Below are 25,374 nucleotides of genomic sequence, written 5' to 3'. Positions count from 1 at the left end.
CGTCTATCGACAGAGTCTATTTACTTACAAACAAAGAGGTGCTAATTTTACAAAATTGACTTGTATTGTTCAAAGCCGCTACCACATTGCGCGACTATGTCTATTGTTTATGAATTATTATCCATCACTGGCAGGATGCTTGTCGGTCGGTACGCAAGTATAATAACAATATGACAATAGTCCTGGTCGGAAGCGTTTCCGTGTGCTAATTTTGAGTGCCGGTCGGGCCGACCAGCGTAACAAGATCCCCAATAAAAAAAGCACTGTGGCGGTCTTGCTAATCACCATGGTGGTGTCAGACTGGTGTGGCGGCAAATCGAAGCACTGTGGCGGGACCGCCAGGCTGTTTACATCCTGGGGAGAACACTGAATATAGATACAACTCTGTCATTTATGTAAGCACATATGCTACTGATAGTAATTGTTTGAATAATTTACTGTAAAATACTTTATTTTAGCTGGAATCAATTTTCACTAAAAAGATTTCTTGGGTGTTTGTACAAAATTTATTAGCACTGGTTTTTGACCTGTTGAATGTAAAATGTATACATGTATTCGCTGGATTTTATTTCACTGAATCATCCCATCCGTGAAAAGAGCAAAAATTCCAAGCAAAAATAAAGTATTTTACAGTACTTAATTAAATGTGACTATACAGCACCACCTATTGATATTAACAATAAAAATGTTGTCATTACTCATTAAATGAAATTATGTTTAAGAGCACAAGTCACAATTCCCTATATCGGTAGTTGTGTGTTAAACCTAAAATGTTTACCAATAGATCGACCAGTCAAGGAGTTGCTTTGTGAGATGTACAGTAATTCACAAGTGTTATACAAAGTAGTCATGGACTGTTGAATTTACTATTAGCATACCTACAATAGACCCACTAGAACAGATCAGGTGTCTGAAGATATAATTACAGGGGCCTTAGTCACTCAATAAACGTACTAGCTATGGCAGATCAGTTATATGTTTAGATAGTGATGTCACTCAATAAATGTACTAGCTATGGCAGATCAGTTATATGTTTAGATAGTGATGTCACTCAATAAATGTACTAGCTATGGCAGATCAGTTATATGTTTAGATAGTGATGTCACTCAATAAATGTACTAGCTATGGCAAATCAGTTATATGTTTAGATAGTGATGTCACTCAATAAATGTACTAGCTATGGCAGATCAGTTATATGTTTAGATAGTGATGTCACTCAATAAATGTACTAGCTATGGCAGATCAGTTATATGTTTAGATAGTGATGTCACTCAATAAATGTACTAGCTATGGCAGATCAGTTATATGTTTAGATAGTGATGTCACTCAATAAATGTACTAGCTATGGCAGATCAGTTATATGTTTAGATAGTGATGTCACTCAATAAATGTACTAGCTATGGCAGATCAGTTATATGTTTAGATAGTGATGTCACTCAATAAATGTACTAGCTATGGCAGATCAGTTATATGTTTAGATAGTGATGTCACTCAATAAATGTACTAGCTATGGCAGATCAGTTATATGTTTAGATAGTGATGTCACTCAATAAATGTACTAGCTATGGCAGATCAGTTATATGTTTAGATAGTGATGTCACTCAATAAATGTACTAGCTATGGCAGATCAGTTATATGTTTAGATAGTGATGTCACTCAATAAACGTACTAGCTATGGCAGATCAGTTATATGTTTAGATAGTGATGTCACTCAATAAATGTACTAGCTATGGCAGATCAGTTATATGTTTAGATAGTGATGTCACTCAATAAATGTACTAGCTATGGCAGATCAGTTATATGTTTAGATAGTGATGTCACTCAATAAATGAACTAGCTATGGCAGATCAGTTATATGTTTAGATAGTGATGTCACTCAATAAATGTACTAGCTATGGCAGATCAGTTATATGTTTAGATAGTGATGTCACTCAATAAATGAACTAGCTATGGCAGATCAGTTATATGTTTAGATAGTGATGTCACTCAATAAATGTACTAGCTATGGCAGATCAGTTATATGTTTAGATAGTGATGTCACTCAATAAATGTACTAGCTATGGCAGATCAGTTATATGTTTAGATAGTGATGTCACTCAATAAATGTACTAGCTATGGCAGATCAGTTATATGTTTAGATAGTGATGTCACTCAATAAATGTACTAGCTATGGCAGATCAGTTATATGTTTAGATAGTGATGTCACTCAATAAATGTACTAGCTATGGCAGATCAGTTATATGTTTAGATAGTGATGTCACTCAATAAATGTACTAGCTATGGCAGATCAGTTATATGTTTAGATAGTGATGTCACTCAATAAATGTACTAGCTATGGCAGATCAGTTATATGTTTAGATAGTGATGTCACTCAATAAATGTACTAGCTATGGCAGATCAGTTATATGTTTAGATAGTGATGTCACTCAATAAATGTACTAGCTATGGCAGATCAGTTATATGTTTAGATAGTGATGTCACTCAATAAATGTACTAGCTATGGCAGATCAGTTATATGTTTAGATAGTGATGTCACTCAATAAATGAACTAGCTATGGCAGATCAGTTATATGTTTAGATAGTGATGTCACTCAATAAATGTACTAGCTATGGCAGATCAGTTATATGTTTAGATAGTGATGTCACTCAATAAATGTACTAGCTATGGCAGATCAGTTATATGTTTAGATAGTGATGTCACTCAATAAATGTACTAGCTATGGCAAATCAGTTATATGTTTAGATAGTGATGTCACTCAATAAATGTACTAGCTATGGCAGATCAGTTATATGTTTAGATAGTGATGTCACTCAATAAATGTACTAGCTATGGCAGATCAGTTATATGTTTAGATAGTGATGTCACTCAATAAATGTACTAGCTATGGCAAATCAGTTATATGTTTAGATAGTGATGTCACTCAATAAATGTACTAGCTATGGCAGATCAGTTATATGTTTAGATAGTGATGTCACTCAATAAATATACTAGCTATGGCAGATCAGTTATATGTTTAAATAGTGATGTCACTCAATAAATGTACTAGCTATGGCAGATCAGTTATATGTTTAGATAGTGATGTCACTCAATAAATGTACTAGCTATGGCAGATCAGTTATATGTTTAGATAGTGATGTCACTCAATAAATGTACTAGCTATGGCAGATCAGTTATATGTTTAGATAGTGATGTCACTCAATAAATGTACTAGCTATGGCAGATCAGTTATATGTTTAGATAGTGATGTCACTCAATAAATGTACTAGCTATGGCAAATCAGTTATATGTTTAGATAGTGATGTCACTCAATAAATGTACTAGCTATGGCAGATCAGTTATATGTTTAGATAGTGATGTCACTCAATAAATATACTAGCTATGGCAGATCAGTTATATGTTTAAATAGTGATGTCACTCAATAAATGTACTAGCTATGGCAGATCAGTTATATGTTTAGATAGTGATGTCACTCAATAAATGTACTAGCTATGGCAGATCAGTTATATGTTTAGATAGTGATGTCACTCAATAAATGTACTAGCTATGGCAGATCAGTTATATGTTTAGATAGTGATGTCACTCAATAAATGTACTAGCTATGGCAGATCAGTTATATGTTTAGATAGTGATGTCACTCAATAAATGTACTAGCTATGGCAGATCAGTTATATGTTTAGATAGTGATGTCACTCAATAAATATACTAGCTATGGCAGATCAGTTATATGTTTAAATAGTGATGTCACTCAATAAATGTACTAGCTATGGCAGATCAGTTATATGTTTAGATAGTGATGTCACTCAATAAATGTACTAGCTATGGCAGATCAGTTATATGTTTAGATAGAGATGTCACTCAATAAATGTACTAGCTATGGCAGATCAGTTATATGTTTAGATAGTGATGTCACTCAATAAATGTACTAGCTATGGCAGATCAGTTATATGTTTAGATAGTGATGTCACTCAATAAATGTACTAGCTATGGCAGATCAGTTATATGTTTAGATAGTGATGTCATCATTCACACATGTGTACACACACTTTGTTGTTTTCATAGTAGCAAACTGTTAACCTCTCATTGTTGTGATTCTGTTTATTTTATATTTATGTGTATTTTTTACATATCAACAGGTTTTACACTATCATAATAATTCTATTTTCTGAAAGAATTAGTCCCTGCAAGAGTCAATAAACTGGTGTTGTTTACGTTATTCTGAAATACAACTTTCATAATTTTTACCTATTATCTAAATACATTAATACTCATAATAAGATTTTATTAGAAACAAAACTATATTTAACTCATTTCTCAAACATTTATATTTTTTGGTTTTGTTATGGAATATCACAACTTTATCACATGCTTAAATTATGTATAACTACAGTGTGATGTAACACAGGCCAGATCAAAAACCCATATCACCACAGTGTGATGTAACACAGGGCAGATCAAAAACCCATATCACCACAGTGTGATGTAACACAGGGCAGATCAAAAACCCATATCACCACAGTGTGATGTAATACAGGGTGCAAATCAAAAACCCATATCACCACAGTGTGATGTAACACAGGGCAGATCAAAAACCGATATCACCACAGTGTGATGTAACACAGGGTGCAGATCAAAAACTGATATCACCACAGTGTGACGTAACACAGGGTGCAGATCAAAAACCGATATCACCACAGTGTGACGTAACACAGGGTGCAGATCAAAAACCGATATCACCACAGTGTGATGTAACACAGGGTGCAGATCAAAAACCCATATCACTGCAGTGTGATGTAACACAGGGTGCAGATCAAAAACCCATATCACCACAGTGTGATGTAACACAGGGCAGATCAAAAACCCATATCACCACAGTGTGATGTAACACAGGGCAGATCAAAAACCCATATCACCGCAGTGTGATGTAACACAGGCCAGATCAAAAACCCATATCACCACAGTGTGATGTAACACAGGGCAGATCAAAAACCCATATCACCACAGTGTGATGTAACACAGGACAGATCAAAAACCCATATCACCACAGTGTGATGTAACACAGGGCAGATCAAAAACCCATATCACCACAGTGTGATGTAATACAGGGCAGATCAAAAACCCATATCACCACAGTGTGATGTAACACAGGGCAGATCAAAAACCCATATCACCACAGTGTGATGCAACACGGCAGATCAAAAACCCATATCACCACAGTGTGATGTAACACAGGGCAGATCAAAAACCCATATCACCACAGTGTGATGCAACACAGGGCAGATCAAAAACCCATATCACCACAGTGTGATGCAACACAGGGCAGATCAAAAACCCATATCACCACAGTGTGATGTAACACAGGGCAGATCAAAAACCCATATCACCACAGTGTGATGCAACACAGGGCAGATCAAAAACCCATATCACCACAGTGTGATGCAACACAGGGCAGATCAAAAACCCATATCACCACAGTGTGATGTAACACAGGGTGCGGATCAAAAACCCACACGGGGCAGATCAAAAACCCATATCACCACAGTGTGTTCTAACACAGGGCAGATCAAAAACCCATATCACCACAGTGTGATGTAACACAGGGCAGATCAAAAACCCATATCACCACAGTGTGATGTAACACAGGGCAGATCAAAAACACATATCACCACAGTGTGATGTAACACAGAGCAGATCAAAAACACATATCACCACAGTGTGATGTAACACAGGGTGCGGATCAAAAACCTATATCACCACAGTGTGATGTAACACAGGGCATATCAAAAACCCATATCACCACAGTGTGATGCAACACAGGGCAGATCAAAAACCCATATCACCACAGTGTGATGTAACACAGGGCAGATCAAAAACCCATATCACCACAGTGTGATGTAACACAGGGCAGATCAAAAACCCATATCACCACAGTGTGATGTAACACAGGGCAGTTCAAAACCCATATCACCACAGTGTGATGTAACACAGGGCAGATCAAAAACCCATATCACCACAGTGTGATGTAACACAGGGCAGATCAAAACCCATATCACCACAGTGTGATGTAACACAGGGTGCGGATCAAAAACCCATATCACCACAGTGTGATGCAACACAGGGTGCGGATCAAAAACCCATATCACCACAGTGTGATGTAACACAGGGCATATCAAAAACCCATATCACCACAGTGTGATGCAACACAGGGCAGATCAAAAACCCATATCACCACAGTGTGATGTAACACAGGGCAGATCAAAACCCATATCACCACAGTGTGATGTAACACAGGGTGCGGATCAAAAACCCATATCACCACAGTGTGATGCAACACAGGGTACGGATCAAAAACCCATATCACCACAGTGTGATGTAACACAGGGCATATCAAAAACCCATATCACCACAGTGTGATGCAACACAGGGCATATCAAATACCCCTTATCACCACAGTGTGATGTAACACAGGGCATATCAAAAACCCATATCACCACAGTGTGATGCAACACAGGGCAGATCAAAAACCCATATCACCACAGTGTGATGTAACACAGGGCAGATCAAAAACCCATATCACCACAGTGTGATGTAACACAGGGCAGATCAAAACCCATATCACCACAGTGTGATGTAACACAGGGTGCGGATCAAAAACCCATATCACCACAGTGTGATGTAACACAGGGTGCGGATCAAAAACCCATATCACCGCAGTGTGATGTAACACAGGGCAGATCAAAAACCCATATCACCACAGTGTGATGTAACACAGGGCAGATCAAATATCCATATCACCACAGTGTGATGTAACACAGGGCAGATCAAAAACACATATCACCACAGTGTGATGTAACACAGGCCAGATCAAAAACACATATCACCACAGTGTGATGTAACACAGGCCAGATCAAAAACACATATCACCACAGTGTGATGTAACACAGGGTGCGGATCAAAAACCCATATCACCGCAGTGCGATGTAACACAGGGCTGATCAAATATCCATATCACCACAGTGTGATGTAACACAGGGCAGATCAAAAACCCATATCACCACAGTGTGATGTAACACAGGGCAGATCAAAAACCCATATCACCACAGTGTGATGTAACACAGGGCAGATCAAAAACACATATCACCACAGTGTGATGTAACACAGGGCAGATCAAAAACCCATATCACCACAGTGTGATGTAACACAGGGCAGATCAAAAACACATATCACCACAGTGTGATGTAACACAGGGCAGATCAAAAACACATATCACCACAGTGTGATGTAACACAGTGTGCGGATCAAAAACCCATATCACCACAGTGTGATGTAACACAGGGCATATCAAAAACCCATATCACCACAGTGTGATGTAACACAGGGTGCGGATCAAAAACCCATATCACCACAGTGTGATGTAACACAGGGCAGATCAAAAACCCATATCACCACAGTGTGATGCAACACAGGGCAGATCAAAAACCCATATCACCACAGTGTGATGTAACACAGGGCAGATCAAAAACACATATCACCACAGTGTGATGTAACACAGAGCAGATCAAAAACACATATCACCACAGTGTGATGTAACACAGGGTGCGGATCAAAAACCCATATCACCACAGTGTGATGTAACACAGGGCATATCAAAAACCCATATCACCACAGTGTGATGCAACACAGGGCAGATCAAAAACCCATATCACCACAGTGTGATGTAACACAGGGCAGATCACAAACCCATATCACCACAGTGTGATGTAACACAGGGCAGATCAAAAACCCATATCACCACAGTGTGATGTAACACAGGGCAGTTCAAAACCCATATCACCACAGTGTGATGTAACACAGGGCAGATCAAAAACCCATATCACCACAGTGTGATGTAACACAGGGCATATCAAAAACCCATTTCACCACAGTGTGATGCAACACAGGGCAGATCAAAAACCCATATCACCACAGTGTGATGTAACACAGGGTGCGGATCAAAAACCCATATCACCACAGTGTGATGCAACACAGGGTACGGATCAAAAACCCATATCACCACAGTGTGATGTAACACAGGGCATATCAAAAACCCATATCACCACAGTGTGATGCAACACAGGGCATATCAAAAACCCATATCACCACAGTGTGATGTAACACAGGGCATATCAAAAACCCATATCACCACAGTGTGATGCAACACAGGGCAGATCAAAAACCCATATCACCACAGTGTGATGTAACACAGGGCAGATCAAAAACCCATATCACCACAGTGTGATGTAACACAGGGCAGATCAAAACCCATATCACCACAGTGTGATGTAACACAGGGTGCGGATCAAAAACCCATATCACCACAGTGTGATGTAACACAGGGTGCGGATCAAAAACCCATATCACCGCAGTGTGATGTAACACAGGGCAGATCAAAAACCCATATCACCACAGTGTGATGTAACACAGGGTGCGGATCAAAAACCCATATCACCGCAGTGTGATGTAACACAGGGCAGATCAAATATCCATATCACCACAGTGTGATGTAACACAGGGCAGATCAAAAACACATATCACCACAGTGTGATGTAACACAGGCCAGATCAAAAACACATATCACCACAGTGTGATGTAACACAGGCCAGATCAAAAACACATATCACCACAGTGTGATGTAACACAGGGTGCGGATCAAAAACCCATATCACCGCAGTGTGATGTAACACAGGGCAGATCAAATATCCATATCACCACAGTGTGATGTAACACAGGGCAGATCAAAAACCCATATCACCACAGTGTGATGTAACACAGGGCAGATCAAAAACCCATATCACCACAGTGTGATGTAACACAGGCCAGATCAAAAACACATATCACCACAGTGTGATGTAACACAGGGCAGATCAAAAACCCATATCACCACAGTGTGATGTAACACAGGGCAGATCAAAAACACATATCACCACAGTGTGATGTAACACAGGGCAGATCAAAAACACATATCACCACAGTGTGATGTAACGCAGTGTGCGGATCAAAAACCCATATCACCACAGTGTGATGTAACACAGGGCATATCAAAAACCCATATCACCACAGTGTGATGTAACACAGGGTGCGGATCAAAAACCCATATCACCACAGTGTGATGTAACACAGGGCAGATCAAAAACCCATATCACCACAGTGTGATGTAACACAGGGCAGATCAAAAACCCATATCACCACAGTGTGATGTAACACAGGGCAGATCAAAAACCCATATCACCACAGTGTGATGTAACACAGGGCAGATCAAAAACCCATATCACCACAGTGTGATGTAACACAGGGCAGATCAAAAACTCATATCACCACAGTGTGTTCTAACACAGGGCAGATCAAAAACCCATATCACCACAGTGTGATGTAACACAGGGCAGATCAAAAACCCATATCACCACAGTGTGATGTAATACAGGGCAGATCAAAAACCCATATCACCACAGTGTGATGTAACACAGGGTGCATGCAGATCAAAAACCCATATCACCACAGTGTGATGTAACACAGGGCAGATCAAAAACCCATATCACCACAGTGTGATGTAACACAGGGCAGATCAATAACCCATATCACCACAGTGTGATGTAACACAGGGTGCAGATCAAAAACCCATATCACCGCAGTGTGATGTAACACAGGGCAGATCAAAAACCCATATCACCGCAGTGTGATGTAATACACGGCAGATCAAAAACCCATATCACCACAGTGTGATGTAACACAGTGTGCGGATCAAAAACCCATATCACCACAGTGTGATGCAACACAGGGTTCAGATCAAAAACCCATATCACCACAGTGTGACGTAACACAGGGCAGTTCAAAACCCATATCACCACAGTGTGATGCAACACAGGGCAGATCAAAAACCCATATCACCACAGTGTGATGTAACACAGGGCAGATCAAAAACCCATATCACCACAGTGTGATGTAACACAGGGCAGATCAAAACCCATATCACCACAGTGTGATGTAACACAGGGTGCGGATCAAAAACCCATATCACCACAGTGTGATGTAACACAGGGTGCGGATCAAAAACCCATATCACCGCAGTGTGATGTAACACAGGGCAGATCAAAAACCCATATCACCACAGTGTGATGTAACACAGGGTGCGGATCAAAAACCCATATCACCGCAGTGTGATGTAACACAGGGCAGATCAAATATCCATATCACCACAGTGTGATGTAACACAGGGCAGATCAAAAACACATATCACCACAGTGTGATGTAACACAGGCCAGATCAAAAACACATATCACCACAGTGTGATGTAACACAGGCCAGATCAAAAACACATATCACCACAGTGTGATGTAACACAGGGTGCGGATCAAAAACCCATATCACCGCAGTGCGATGTAACACAGGGCAGATCAAATATCCATATCACCACAGTGTGATGTAACACAGGGCAGATCAAAAACCCATATCACCACAGTGTGATGTAACACAGGGCAGATCAAAAACCCATATCACCACAGTGTGATGTAACACAGGGCAGATCAAAAACACATATCACCACAGTGTGATGTAACACAGGGCAGATCAAAAACCCATATCACCACAGTGTGATGTAACACAGGGCAGATCAAAAACACATATCACCACAGTGTGATGTAACACAGGGCAGATCAAAAACACATATCACCACAGTGTGATGTAACACAGTGTGCGGATCAAAAACCCATATCACCACAGTGTGATGTAACACAGGGCATATCAAAAACCCATATCACCACAGTGTGATGTAACACAGGGTGCGGATCAAAAACCCATATCACCACAGTGTGATGTAACACAGGGCAGATCAAAAACCCATATCACCACAGTGTGATGCAACACAGGGCAGATCAAAAACCCATATCACCACAGTGTGATGCAACACAGGGCAGATCAAAAACCCATATCACCACAGTGTGATGTAACACAGGGTGCGGATCAAAAACCCATATCACCACAGTGTGATGTAACACAGGGCAGATCAAAAACCCATATCACCACAGTGTGTTCTAACACAGGGCAGATCAAAAACCCATATCACCACAGTGTGATGTAACACAGGGCAGATCAAAAACCCATATCACCACAGTGTGATGTAACACAGGGCAGATCAAAAACACATATCACCACAGTGTGATGTAACACAGAGCAGATCAAAAACACATATCACCACAGTGTGATGTAACACAGGGTGCGGATCAAAAACCCATATCACCACAGTGTGATGTAACACAGGGCATATCAAAAACCCATATCACCACAGTGTGATGCAACACAGGGCAGATCAAAAACCCATATCACCACAGTGTGATGTAACACAGGGCAGATCAAAAACCCATATCACCACAGTGTGATGTAACACAGGGCAGATCAAAAACCCATATCACCACAGTGTGATGTAACACAGGGCAGTTCAAAACCCATATCACCACAGTGTGATGTAACACAGGGCAGATCAAAAACCCATATCACCACAGTGTGATGTAACACAGGGCATATCAAAAACCCATTTCACCACAGTGTGATGCAACACAGGGCAGATCAAAAACCCATATCACCACAGTGTGATGTAACACAGGGTGCGGATCAAAAACCCATATCACCACAGTGTGATGCAACACAGGGTACGGATCAAAAACCCATATCACCACAGTGTGATGTAACACAGGGCATATCAAAAACCCATATCACCACAGTGTGATGCAACACAGGGCATATCAAAAACCCATATCACCACAGTGTGATGTAACACAGGGCATATCAAAAACCCATATCACCACAGTGTGATGCAACACAGGGCAGATCAAAAACCCATATCACCACAGTGTGATGTAACACAGGGCAGATCAAAAACCCATATCACCACAGTGTGATGTAACACAGGGCAGATCAAAACCCATATCACCACAGTGTGATGTAACACAGGGTGCAGATCAAAAACCCATATCACCACAGTGTGATGTAACACAGGGTGCGGATCAAAAACCCATATCACCGCAGTGTGATGTAACACAGGGCAGATCAAAAACCCATATCACCACAGTGTGATGTAACACAGGGTGCGGATCAAAAACCCATATCACCGCAGTGTGATGTAACACAGGGCAGATCAAATATCCATATCACCACAGTGTGATGTAACACAGGGCAGATCAAAAACACATATCACCACAGTGTGATGTAACACAGGCCAGATCAAAAACACATATCACCACAGTGTGATGTAACACAGGCCAGATCAAAAACACATATCACCACAGTGTGATGTAACACAGGGTGCGGATCAAAAACCCATATCACCGCAGTGTGATGTAACACAGGGCAGATCAAATATCCATATCACCACAGTGTGATGTAACACAGGGCAGATCAAAAACCCATATCACCACAGTGTGATGTAACACAGGGCAGATCAAAAACCCATATCACCACAGTGTGATGTAACACAGGGCAGATCAAAAACACATATCACCACAGTGTGATGTAACACAGGGCAGATCAAAAACCCATATCACCACAGTGTGATGTAACACAGGGCAGATCAAAAACACATATCACCACAGTGTGATGTAACACAGGGCAGATCAAAAACACATATCACCACAGTGTGATGTAACACAGTGTGCGGATCAAAAACCCATATCACCACAGTGTGATGTAACACAGGGCATATCAAAAACCCATATCACCACAGTGTGATGTAACACAGGGTGCGGATCAAAAACCCATATCACCACAGTGTGATGTAACACAGGGCAGATCAAAAACCCATATCACCACAGTGTGATGTAACACAGGGCAGATCAAAAACCCATATCACCACAGTGTGATGTAACACAGGGCAGATCAAAAACCCATATCACCACAGTGTGATGTAACACAGGGCAGATCAAAAACCCATATCACCACAGTGTGATGTAACACAGGGCAGATCAAAAACTCATATCACCACAGTGTGTTCTAACACAGGGCAGATCAAAAACCCATATCACCACAGTGTGATGTAACACAGGGCAGATCAAAAACCCATATCACCACAGTGTGATGTAATACAGGGCAGATCAAAAACCCATATCACCACAGTGTGATGTAACACAGGGTGCATGCAGATCAAAAACCCATATCACCACAGTGTGATGTAACACAGGGCAGATCAAAAACCCATATCACCACAGTGTGATGTAACACAGGGCAGATCAAAAACCCATATCACCACAGTGTGATGTAACACAGGGTGCAGATCAAAAACCCATATCACCGCAGTGTGATGTAACACAGGGCAGATCAAAAACCCATATCACCGCAGTGTGATGTAATACACGGCAGATCAAAAACCCATATCACCACAGTGTGATGTAACACAGTGTGCGGATCAAAAACCCATATCACCACAGTGTGATGCAACACAGGGTTCAGATCAAAAACCCATATCACCACAGTGTGACGTAACACAGGGCAGTTCAAAACCCATATCACCACAGTGTGACGTAACACAGGGCAGATCAAAAACCCATATCACCACAGTGTGATGTAACACAGGGTGCAGATCAAAAACCCATATCACCACAGTGTGACGTAACACAGGGCAGTTCAAAACCCATATCACCACAGTGTGACGTAACACTGGGTGCAGATCAAAAACTCATAGCACCACAGTTTGATGTAACACATGACATATCAGAATCTATTATTTGCTCGTGTCATATTCAGAATGGCAGTACTGTAAATGCATTAATTATTCACTGGGTTTTAATTTTGCTTTTTTTGCTGATAAGTAAAATCCGGTAAATTAAATCTATGTGAACATGTAAAATAATAATAAAACTTGTTGTTTCCTTGACAAATTTGTGATATTAAAACTAAAATTCAATGTCAGTGAAACAAATGGTTTTACAGTATATCGAATAGTCTAGCCCACTGTACCTACGTGCTTCATAAACACTGACTATTCATTCAGGGTCTAAAGCCAAGTGTATTACTGGTATTTGCAGGTGTACCACAGTGTGCAAAGTGCAAATAAATAAAACTTGCATGTCTGAATAACAATACAAAACAATGCTTGCACAACTGCTTAGTAACTCAAAAATGTATATTGCCAATTAGTTATATGATTTATAACTGCAATTTAAATTCCAAGCATACATGGGCATGGGTGATGGGGGGGGGGGGACACAGTTACATGTACTTGAAGCATCCACACAACTAGTTATGTGTACATGGCTGCTGTACTTGACTGCACCCTAACACATGATTAGTTTGTGTGTGTGTGTGGGGGGGGGGGGGGTCCGACAAGGTTTCGATGTAAGCGAGTATCTCCACATGCACAAAGAGCTAATCCTCAACTGTCCATTGTTTTGATACATCAGTTCAGCGGATATATTTACACACTGTGTATCGAGAAATGACAAACCGTGATAGTAATAGATAATTGTTTGTATGTACGTCCGTATTATATGATATATGTAACTGAATAGTGTCTATAGACGAGTACGATTCATGTCATTGTCATGGGTGGTTTTGTACATCGACTGTTCTAAGCCATGCTATGATTTACGCGTGTCGCGTACATACTAAACGGGTCTCTGTGTTGCAGCTTAAAATCAACGTTTGTTATCGTTTACTTACCAAAACGAGGCATCCTCTGCTACAATCTTTGCCTATTGTGTACGTTTCCCGGTGGTTCCTTTCAACTGCGCGTGTTCCTAGATGACTCGTCAGACAGTGGATGTGTTCATTTTAGTACATTTTACAACCACCTGACCTGACCTCCTCACCAGTCGCTGAAACACTGGATCGTCTGATTATATATGAGGTAGATCATAAAGAAATAATGCCAACTCCACGGATGGTTTATTTCTAGGCCTTAGCGTCTCATCGTCAAACGGAAGGAGGTCAAACGGCTTTCCCTTTCCAATCACGTCCACGGTGAACACAGTCAAAATGGAGACTTGATACAAACAGCGCCCTCTCCAGAGAAACTGCAAATGAGTAAACTTGCCATTTCAACAATAATTTATCCGCAGTAGGCAGATAATTATTTATTTATTTATTTATTTATTTATTTATTTATTTATTTATTTATTTATTTATTTATTTATTTATTCATTTACCATTGACACAACAAACCCATATTTATAATGTTAATGGATGTTGAATCCAACCAGCCAATAAAATAGCGAAGTGCGCAATTACGTCATTTGGAAATGTTACAATGTTAGACCATCGTGATAGAGGGACTGTCCTCTACGTAACACATACAAACAGTTGTATCATGACTATCTAATTCTTTCCCACTTAGTAACAGTAAATATACACGATCAAAACAAATGGACGTTAGGAACATTTACATTTTTTAATGGTGTTCGAGAGAGGGACTAATGTTTCCAGCACTGTTTAGCATTTAAGATCTCATTATAACACTCAATAACATGACATTTGGTTGTTTTATTGAAGTTAACATTATGAACAATTGAATTTGAGCTACGATGTAGAGGGTATATGTGTAATTGCGCCCTCTATTAAAATGTTGTGCAAACTTTTATATATTTGTGAGTTATATATTCGCTGACGGGCATCTATGACATTATCTACAACTCAAATAAGGCTAAATATATGCACTTCTATGGCCGCAACTCTATAAACATTTGCCCGCCATTGTTGATTTTGTAAATAACTAGTTTAATTACTAGTATCTGGGACATATAATAAATCGTGGCCTGAAAGACAACTTATGCGAGCAATGATTGTCAAAAATGTTTGTTTATTGTGCGGGCAAACATCATGCTAAGAAAATTCAAAAACAGTACCTGTCCAGTGAAGTCAAACTTTTGTTATTTACTGAGACTGAACTAAATTTAACAGTTCCTTTACTTGAAAATGGACTTGCCCGCGACGTCTGGGTCGCGTCCACTCTAAAAAATATTCTACCAGACCAAAGTTGCAAAACTTATTCGGGAATCAATCATAATATTATTACTTTACACTCACTGTAAGCATGGAGCTAAACAAATTTGTTTTAGCTCCATGCTGTAAGCGTCTTTGTTGACTACGCCGAGTGATCGTTTCGCTCCACGCAGGTGTTACTGGTAGTAAAACATTCTAGTCTGTATTGCTGCCAGTTATGGTGTATGTAAAGAAAATCAACTGTTAAAGCGGGAGGGGCGTCACCTGCGCACGCGCGGGAATTGAGTCCCAAGTCGACAACTGTATACATACGGTCAATATAGAAAGCTAATGCTTTTATAGATCGACTACGAACATCAAGCAATACGCTTATGGTGCCATGCTCAATAGTGATGTGAGATGGAAGTCTACGTTAGTGCAGCATTGGACAAAGATACTTAGTCTACGATAACAATAGTTTTCAAATCCCATAACCATATGGTTCTATTTTGTTTATATATGGACTTTATGGATATGGGTATCAACGTTGTCGTAATTTCGTCATTGGTTTTGAACATTCTCGCCCTTTGGAAATATAACCCGTCAGTTCAAGAACACAGCGCCATCTACAATTGAGCACGGGCGTCAGAGGAACTGTCATTACTCGTATATGAATCAAATGCGTATACCACTATAACCACACGGTGAGCTAATGGATAATCATTACACACCAAACATTTATTTAAACAAGGCCGTCGCACTGATTTACGCTCTGTGCATGTGTGTGCATACGCATGCGCTGTATCTGGTTGTCAAGAATCAAACGATTAAATAACGACGTGTTTGCTGGAGTTGTTATTAAACATTCACGAATGTGTTCATGTTAATAAAACGATTTAGGGCAACGTTGTGACATGGATCAATGAGTGATATTTGTTTTCAGACATTTGTATGCTACTTGGTAAATGCGTAAACAAATTACGTCCGAGTACGTCGCCTTAAAGATAATATATCAGTATGCTAATATGCTAATATTTCTGGTTCACAACATGTTTCTCGGGTTTGGAAGACATATTTTCAATCAAAGCATCAGTCCTCTAAATGAATTCGCTTTTTTTTTTCTTTTTTTTTTTTTTTTTTTTTTTAATAGGTTCAAATATTAAAAACTCACCATTTTAAGCAGTAAAAAAGTGTTTCCTCTAAAATCCCGGACCGTTGTTTGATCCCCAGGATCCCCGGGGGATAAGTGGCGACTTTGAACCTCGGGTTGATCTGTATTTAAATACAAAAGACCGAAAGAAACACTTTGATTTTTGTGTTTAATATCTAGCATGCGTTTGATTGATTCCCACATACCTCGGCTATTTACGATACCCTTAGTTTTCCCCGAGTTTAAAAAACAAAATCCGACCGACGGACCCAGTTTTTAGACTTGAGGGCAACATAAGTTTTTTTTGGCCTAACGATTTGATTTGATTTAATCTTCAATTTGACTTGATAATTTCTTAGTAGCTAAAATTACATCTTTTCATAACGGTCGAGTAAGAAAAGTATCACATAACATCACAAGAACAAAACAGATACATGACTATACACTAAAAGATGTGTTTGATTATGAAATCATTTTTTTAAATAACATTTCCTGACAAAATCGTAAAAATTTGCACGAACTGTAACAATGTCTCATAATATCTAACGAGTTTCGATACAGAATATAGCTATTGAACTTGCTTCTAATATTATGTAATATGGGTTTAAGTTATGGGTTGCCTTGTAAATGTAAATTAATTCAGTAAATTCGACAAACTTGATTTTTAATTGATGTAAATATCGATATCGTTTGGTTTAAACCAAGGCTTTGACACTGGAAACGTGTTGATGAGTTCATTGTTAAATCTTTGTGATGATTTCAGGTTGTGTGGTAAAGTTAGTCATCATTTGTATCTTGATGTTGGTACATTGTACGAAACACCAGTTCCAGGCCTAGCAGTTTAGTAATAAACATCTTAGTTACAAATCCTCCTCTCCAGTTTATTAATTACATTCTGAATTTGGTGACCAATATCTGGAGTACACCTCAGGTTCCAAACAGACCCAGAAAAGATACGCAGGCGCTACACGATGACACAGAATGTGCCAACTCTATTCTAATCACTTAGATGACATCATTTTGTTTGCCGCTGTAGGTCGTGATTTGACTATGTACATAATGTCCTAGTGTTTGCCACCTAGTCAAACTGTCTTTTTCAAGACAAACCACCAAAAAATCAAAAAATGTAACACACACAACGCACTCACTCGACACATAATATCCACCCTCCCCCCATCCTAAAAAGAGAAGAGAGGAAAAAGGAAACCTTTCCTTTCAATCTGGACTCTTTCCCCCGAGGTCCTATCACGGGGTAAAATTCTTCTCTCTGGGTTCTCCACACGTGTCTCCACACGTGTCAGGGGGATATCTCGTCTCGTCTCTCCATCGCGTCCCCCTGAGGTACGGGATCAGGAAAGTCACTTATACTTTACAGTCAAATAAGACACACACAGCGAAATACGTTTCAACTCCCGTCTTAGTCGGTTTTTTGAGCACTCTATAAGACACAGCGCCCTGGGGAAAAGTCCCCAAGACTATCGCAAGGCTGACTCAAGACTCGCCCAAGACTCTCCAGGACTGGACCACGACTGCGTCTGTCGTGCTGTACTCGCCAAGACCAACTCAAACAACTTTATTCATTTTCAAAACTCTAACCAATTACAAAGCAGAAAAAAAGACTCTGTAGGGCGTAACCTTCAATCACAAAGCCAATCACACAAAGTACTGAGTACGTCATATCTTTTGATTAATCGTTCACTACATTAATAATTATGAATACAAACTGTCAGAATTAATAGTCCGAATAGCTACGGTTATCTCGTAATTAGTTCCAAATCACTGAGCCAAGTTCCGTCCAAAACTTCAAATAGGCCTAAACGATGACAGACATAACACAACAATTCGCTCGTAATCAGCTAATTAAGTCGGTCAACAGATACGCGAAAACTAATTCATGACAGTCCTGATGAGTTGCGGAAACGAAACCGGTCGACCTTACCTTTCAAACTGACCAAAAAAGCCCCCGGTCGTTTGATTGCAACCCCACACTTTTTGAGTATTTTCTAGGTTTTAACTCAAATCGTGCCGCCCTAAAACCAACATCGCACACACAATTGAAAACTTATTACGGTGTTTTCTCCTAACCTGTGGTTAGTAATTTTTGCCGTATAAATAATCAAACAAATAAATTGTCCCTCCCTATTTAATCCAACCGTTTTAACTTTCGAACTTACACCACAACCAAAATCAGCGCTCCCCGCGCTACAAAACTCCCGCAAAATCTCTCTCCCCGTCCTCTAAAAAACTCCCATACTTTTACTTTTCGACTCACGCAAATAAATTTTCCCCGCTTTCAAATCCAACCGTTTTAACTTTCGATTTTACACTACAACCAAAATCAGCGCTCCCCGCGCTAATAAACTCCCGCTAAATTACCTCCCGCCCTCTATAAAATTTCCGTAGTTACAGCTTTCGTCTCACGCAAATAAATTGTCCCCCTATCAATTCCAACCTTTTTTAATTTCGAACTTACACTACAACCAAAACCAGCCCCATAAAACCGGTCCCCTATTTACCTAGTTACGTTTAGTTTTTTTTTTTCTATCTCCATTTACAATACCCCCGTTGACACCTCGCCAGGTATTTACACTTCCCATCCTCTCCGCCCCTTTGAACGACCGCTACCAATCAGACTGTACAAATAGTTATCCGCCACGGTGTCTACTCCCCAGTAGCACCGCCGACCATACACCGACGCCATTTTAATAACATACTGGCTCGCACCCCTTCGTTGTTAACGCCGCCACCGATCACAATAACAACAATGTCGTCTCGCACCTCCTCCCTCCCCGCCAGTCCCCGTTATTTCCGTTGATATATTTCACACCATTCCTACAAAAATTCCCAACAGACTTTTCTAGGATCCCCCCAAATAATCGACGCTCCCCTCAAAAATCACGTCCCATTAGTATGTAAACTCGCATTTATTCAAGCCCGATAAATCGCGAGCCACTTCTCGTTGGCCGTTCCCCTACACTAGGTGTATAGGTGATTACTCTCTTTTTAAACAAAAAATTGTTGGTTTGTGTTCTGCGATTTAAAATAAAAACAATTTATATTTAGATATCGTTCGTAATTTATTATTTACATTTCCTATATCTAAATACAAATTTTCGTATTTTTAAGATGATTTCCAGGCCTTTGAAAACTACGTTAATCACTACGTTAAACAAATATAAACACATTTACACACTAAATCAAATGATTTTAAGTCTACTTGTGGTGTTAAGCAAGGATGCAATATTTCTCCAACACTATTTAATATATTTCTGAATGACCTACCCGATTTATTTGGTAAAAAGGATGATGACCCAGTCTCGATTGGTAAAAAACATGTAAATTGTATCCAATATGCAGATGATTTAGTATTGGTGTCTAAGACTCCCGAAGGTCTACAAAATTGTTTAAATAAACTAGCCAACTATTGTGAAAAATGGAGCCTTGTAGTAAACGTAAAGAAAACAAAAGTGTTGGTTTTTAATACTGGCAACAGAATTCTTAAAAATCAAAATTTCTCAATTAATAACCAAAATATTACAGCAGTGGGTGAATTCTGTTATTTAGGCACTATATTCACACCAAATGGAAAATTTAAATCAAATTTATTAATGTTAAAAAACAAAGCAATGAAAGCTTTATTCTCTATACGACAAACCATATTAAATCACAAAATGGTGTCCCCTTCACTGTGTTTAAAGTTATTTGACCAACTAATCTCACCAATTTTAATGTACGGGGCAGAAATCTGGGCATGTGATTTATTAAAAGATGACAATGATCTTGAACACACCTGTAATCAATTTTATCGTTTCATACTTGGTGTAAGTAAAACTACATCAGTAATCGGTATTAAAGGAGAACTTGGCAGAACGCCAATAAGAATTAAGGCGTCAACATTGGCAACTAAATATTGGTTCAGGCTAAATACCCTACCTGATAACCATATACTTAAATGTGCTCTCGATGAAGCAGTTAAGAATAATTCTAGTTGGATAAAACATATTGAAAATATAATGGGCCACAATTACTTTGAAACAATAAAATTAAACCATAAAGTAAATAACATTGATCAAATCTCAAATGTTGTTAAAATAAAACTCACAAAAGATTATGAAAAATTATGGAAAGAAAGCTTAAATTCTCCTCACAGTAAAAATGGTAAACATGGCAATAAAATGAGAACATATAAATTGTTTAAATCGTTTTTGAAAATAGAAACTTACCTGACCGAAATAACAAACTTCAGCCTTCGGAGAATTGTGAGTAAATTTAGGCTTAGTGATCATAATTTTTAGAAATTGAAAGAGGCAGACAACAACGACCAAAAATTCCTGCGGATGAGCGATTTTGTAAAAAATGTAATACAAATTCAGTTGAGGACGAACAACATTTTATCCTAGATTGTGAATTTCTCAATAAAGAAAGAGGGGAGCTGTTTCAGGAAATAGGAATTAAAAATAAACTAAAGAAAACAGATAATTTCATTAAAATAATGACGTGCTTCATACCCCTGGCAAAGTTTCTAAATAAGGCAAAACAGAAATCAGGTATATGATAGCTATCACCTCTACATTGGGAGAATCCTGTAACTATCCTTAATTTGTTTTTCCTATTAAGCTTTTAACATCTTTTATTTTTAATTTTATCTTATAGTCTAGCTACTGTATTTTTTCTTATGATTTGTATTTTATTTACCATACTGCGCCCTCTGATGGCATAGTAGTGTAATAAAGTTATTATTATTATTATTATTATTATTACTAACATACGAAGTTACAATACGTACGAAAATACAATATATACGACATGGTAAAGTTATAATGATATGGACAAAATAGGTCTGTACTTCCGGTTGAATCATTTGTCAGTGAAAACACATTTCTTACAGCCAAAACAAAGTCAGTTTGGACGTTCAGTTGTGAGACTTGACAAAATAAACGCAGCCAGTGATACATTTCGGGAATAAAACAACAAAATTAACGCAATCAAAGACGCCGACCACGCGCGCTGGAAATGAAAAGAACACGTTACGGCTAGGAGTCTCACCTGCATCTTTCACTCATACACTGAAACACACACACACGTGCTATTTCTGTATATTTCGGCAAAGAAAAAAAACACCGGAAGGGACAAGTTTAAATCATGTTTGTATTAACGTAACATGAAAGCAACGGTGATTATATATATGTTTATCAATCATCAAACTAAATATTCGATGTTACATACATGAAGCGAACTGCGGCGGTTATGTGGCTAAGACGAAGGACATGCGACAGTACTATTTACAGCAGAATTACAAAGCCATGATTCCAGTAATGAAAACAACATAGACATTGAAGATAAATTGGATGAAACTGACATAATCACTAAAGTAAGCCATATTAGTAACTCAGACAGTTCTAATTATGACCTCTCAGAATATGATGTATTGGTTATAGGAGACTCTATAACAAAACACATAGTTCCAACAATGATGTACAAAGGCCAGAGAACAAAAAAGATTCGTGCTTCAACCATTGCCGAAGCCTCTTCATACATAGGTAAAGTCAAGAATCACAGCCAAGTGAATTTATTGGTATTACATGTTGGCACCAATGATATCGCAAAGAGCAATGCTGAACTAGTTAGTAAGCAGTTAATCCGGTTAGTCGATAACACCAAGAACAAGTTTACCAATGCAAGGATTGTAATATCAAGCATATTACCACGCCATGGCAGTGAAGAAAATGTGAACACCATGATAAATGAAATTAACCGAAGTATGAAAGATAAATGTGAAACAGCTGACTGTACCTATGTAGAACATAGAAAACTAAGTCACACTAAAGACATGTACACAAATGATGGGATTCATCTTAACACTACTGGTACTAGACTATTTGTTGTTGACATCAAACGTACAGTGAGAAATATTCACTTGTATCAAGCAAGAAATAGTTCCATACATGGACAAAATATTAATAGACAACATGAACTCAGTAACTACTCAGGACAACACAGAAACAGCAATGATAGTCATAGACACAGCAGCAGATTCACCAAGAATTCTGAACAACCACAAAGACAGCAAAACAGACATGGAAATAAAGTTTTCCAATCTTTCGTCAATAGTCGATATCAAAATAATCAAAACCATCACTACAGTCAACGTGAATACCAAGGTGGACCTTATGACGAATCATACAAGCAATACCCTCATTGGTTAAATCAAAAGGAAGAAGCTGGACGATATCCTAGTGAACATTACAACGACATGCAGTATCCAAATAGATATTATGATGACAGATACAGTGATAATAAATATAACAAACATTCTCATCTGCATCAGGATAGCTGGTATAAATGCGAACCATATCATAGTCAACCACGGTATCTACAGGAATGGTAATGTTAAAAAAAAAAAAAAAAAAAAAAAAAAGTAGCAGAAAAACCTAAATTTATTTTATACATGTATCAATAACATTCAAAGTACATAAAACTCTGGTATGGTATTAGTAGTGTTTATGTCTATGACATACATTTACAAAGAAAAAAAAATGTTATGCTAATTTATTTGTATTGTGTTTCGGCCTACAACCCTATGTATTCTCAATCAGCATGAAAATAAAAAATCTACCAATTAGCAGTTCCAATCTTACAGTTGGTAGTTGGAACATTCATGGGTTAGGTGATAAGACTGAAGAAGTTGATTTTTTATCAATTTTGAAAAGATTTGACATTTTTTGTTTACAAGAAACTTGGTTAGGTGTTAGTAGTAGTAGTAATGTATTAGATATCGATAGATACAGTAATTTTAGATCTAATAGGAAAAGAAAATCACCAAAAAGTAGAAGGGATTCAGGGGGTGTGGCTTTAATATTTAAAAATGAATTGAAAGCCGGTTTAAGTAAAATTAATTCTGAAATTAATGATTTCTTATGGTGTAAGCTACACAAAGAGTTTTTTTCCCTGCAATTTGATATTTATTTGGGATGTATTTATATTCCTCCTGAAAACTCTGTATACAAATTACAAGATTCTCCCAAAAGGGGGAGGTGATAATTATGGGGGATTTCAATAGCCGTACAGGGAACCTAGTAGATTATGTTTCATTCGATGATAACTCTCATATACCATTGCCAGATAATTATACACCAGATCAGATCAAAAATAGACACACACAAGATAAAGTTTCTAACAAATTTGGAAAACAATTAATAGAGATGTGCTTAAATAATAATATAATAATTAATAATGGTAGAACAATAGGTGATTTAATTGGCAACTATACTTACCATCACCCAATGGGTTCAAGTACGGTAGATTATTGTATCAGCTCAGTAGAATGCCATAAACAAATAGAATGTTTTAAAGTAAATGAGGTCAGTTATTTGTCAGACCATTGCCCTGTCAGCTTTTCATTATTAGTAAATCACGTAAAAAATAAGCAAAAATACGACAAACTTACTCCTCTTCCTCCAAAATACATCTGGAATGAGGACTCAAAAGATAAATATCAGAAACAGTTACAAAACCAAAGTACTAAATCACAACTATTGAATTTTTTGAATTACAGTGAGAATAATATAGGTATTAACTCAGCAACTGAACAATTAACAAATATATTAATTAATACAGCTGAAAATTGTTTAAAAAAAATAACAAAGAAAACAAGAAAGTCAAAAAGACCTAAACAGCAGTGGTTTGATAAGACGTGTTGTGAAGTTAAATGAGATCTAATCAATATTTCTAAATCTTTATCAAAAAATCCAAACAATCATTTTGCTAGACAGAACTATCATAAAACCAAAAAACACTACATCAAATTAATTAGAGATAAGAAAAAAGAATTAAAAAAAAACATGATCAATCATCTGGAACAGCTCGAGGTTACAAACCAGAATGAATATTGGTCAGTACTTAAAAAGTTACGTTGTCCACAAAACAATAACACAACAGAACCTATTCTAACAAGTAGCGTTTTGACAGATCACTTCAGTAAACTTTATAATAACATAAATGTCAAAAATATAAATCTTGAGGAAACATTACTGGAAAAAGAAAAGGAAAAACATTATAACTCTACATTGAATTCAAAAATAACAATTAGTGAAATAACAATGGCAATTAAAAAACTAAAAATTAACAAATCAACAGCTGAAGACGGAATAGCGAATGAAATGCTTAAAGTGAACAATCAACTGCTAGTTCAATGTTTACTGAAGTTATTTAATTCCATTTTAACACAAGGTAAATTCCCAGAAAGCTGGAAATCAACAATACTGGTCCCTTTGCATAAATCTGGCAA

The 25,374-nt window shown here is 38.2% G+C and overlaps 1 protein-coding gene across 1 annotated transcript in view; it reads right to left on the bottom strand.

Annotated features, from left to right (window-relative positions):
* LOC100375315 (pleckstrin homology domain-containing family G member 5-like) overlaps positions 1-14,990 on the bottom strand; it is a 62,571-nt gene extending 47,581 nt beyond the window's left edge. Inside the window, exon 1 of the mRNA XM_002733401.4 lies at positions 14,681-14,990. Within this exon, the coding sequence (XP_002733447.2) occupies positions 14,681-14,693 (13 nt within the window). The 5' untranslated portion in view covers positions 14,694-14,990. The remainder of the gene's footprint in view (positions 1-14,680) is intronic.
* Between the last annotated feature and the right edge of the window lie 10,384 nt (positions 14,991-25,374).

The sequence above is a fragment of the Saccoglossus kowalevskii genome, chromosome 15 (assembly GCF_978046115.1).
Source record: "Saccoglossus kowalevskii chromosome 15, keSacKowa6.1, whole genome shotgun sequence".
Taxonomy (NCBI): Eukaryota; Metazoa; Hemichordata; class Enteropneusta; family Harrimaniidae; genus Saccoglossus; species Saccoglossus kowalevskii.
The sequence above is the reverse complement of the archived record's forward strand: the minus strand, read 5'-3'. Positions and strand labels throughout refer to the sequence as shown.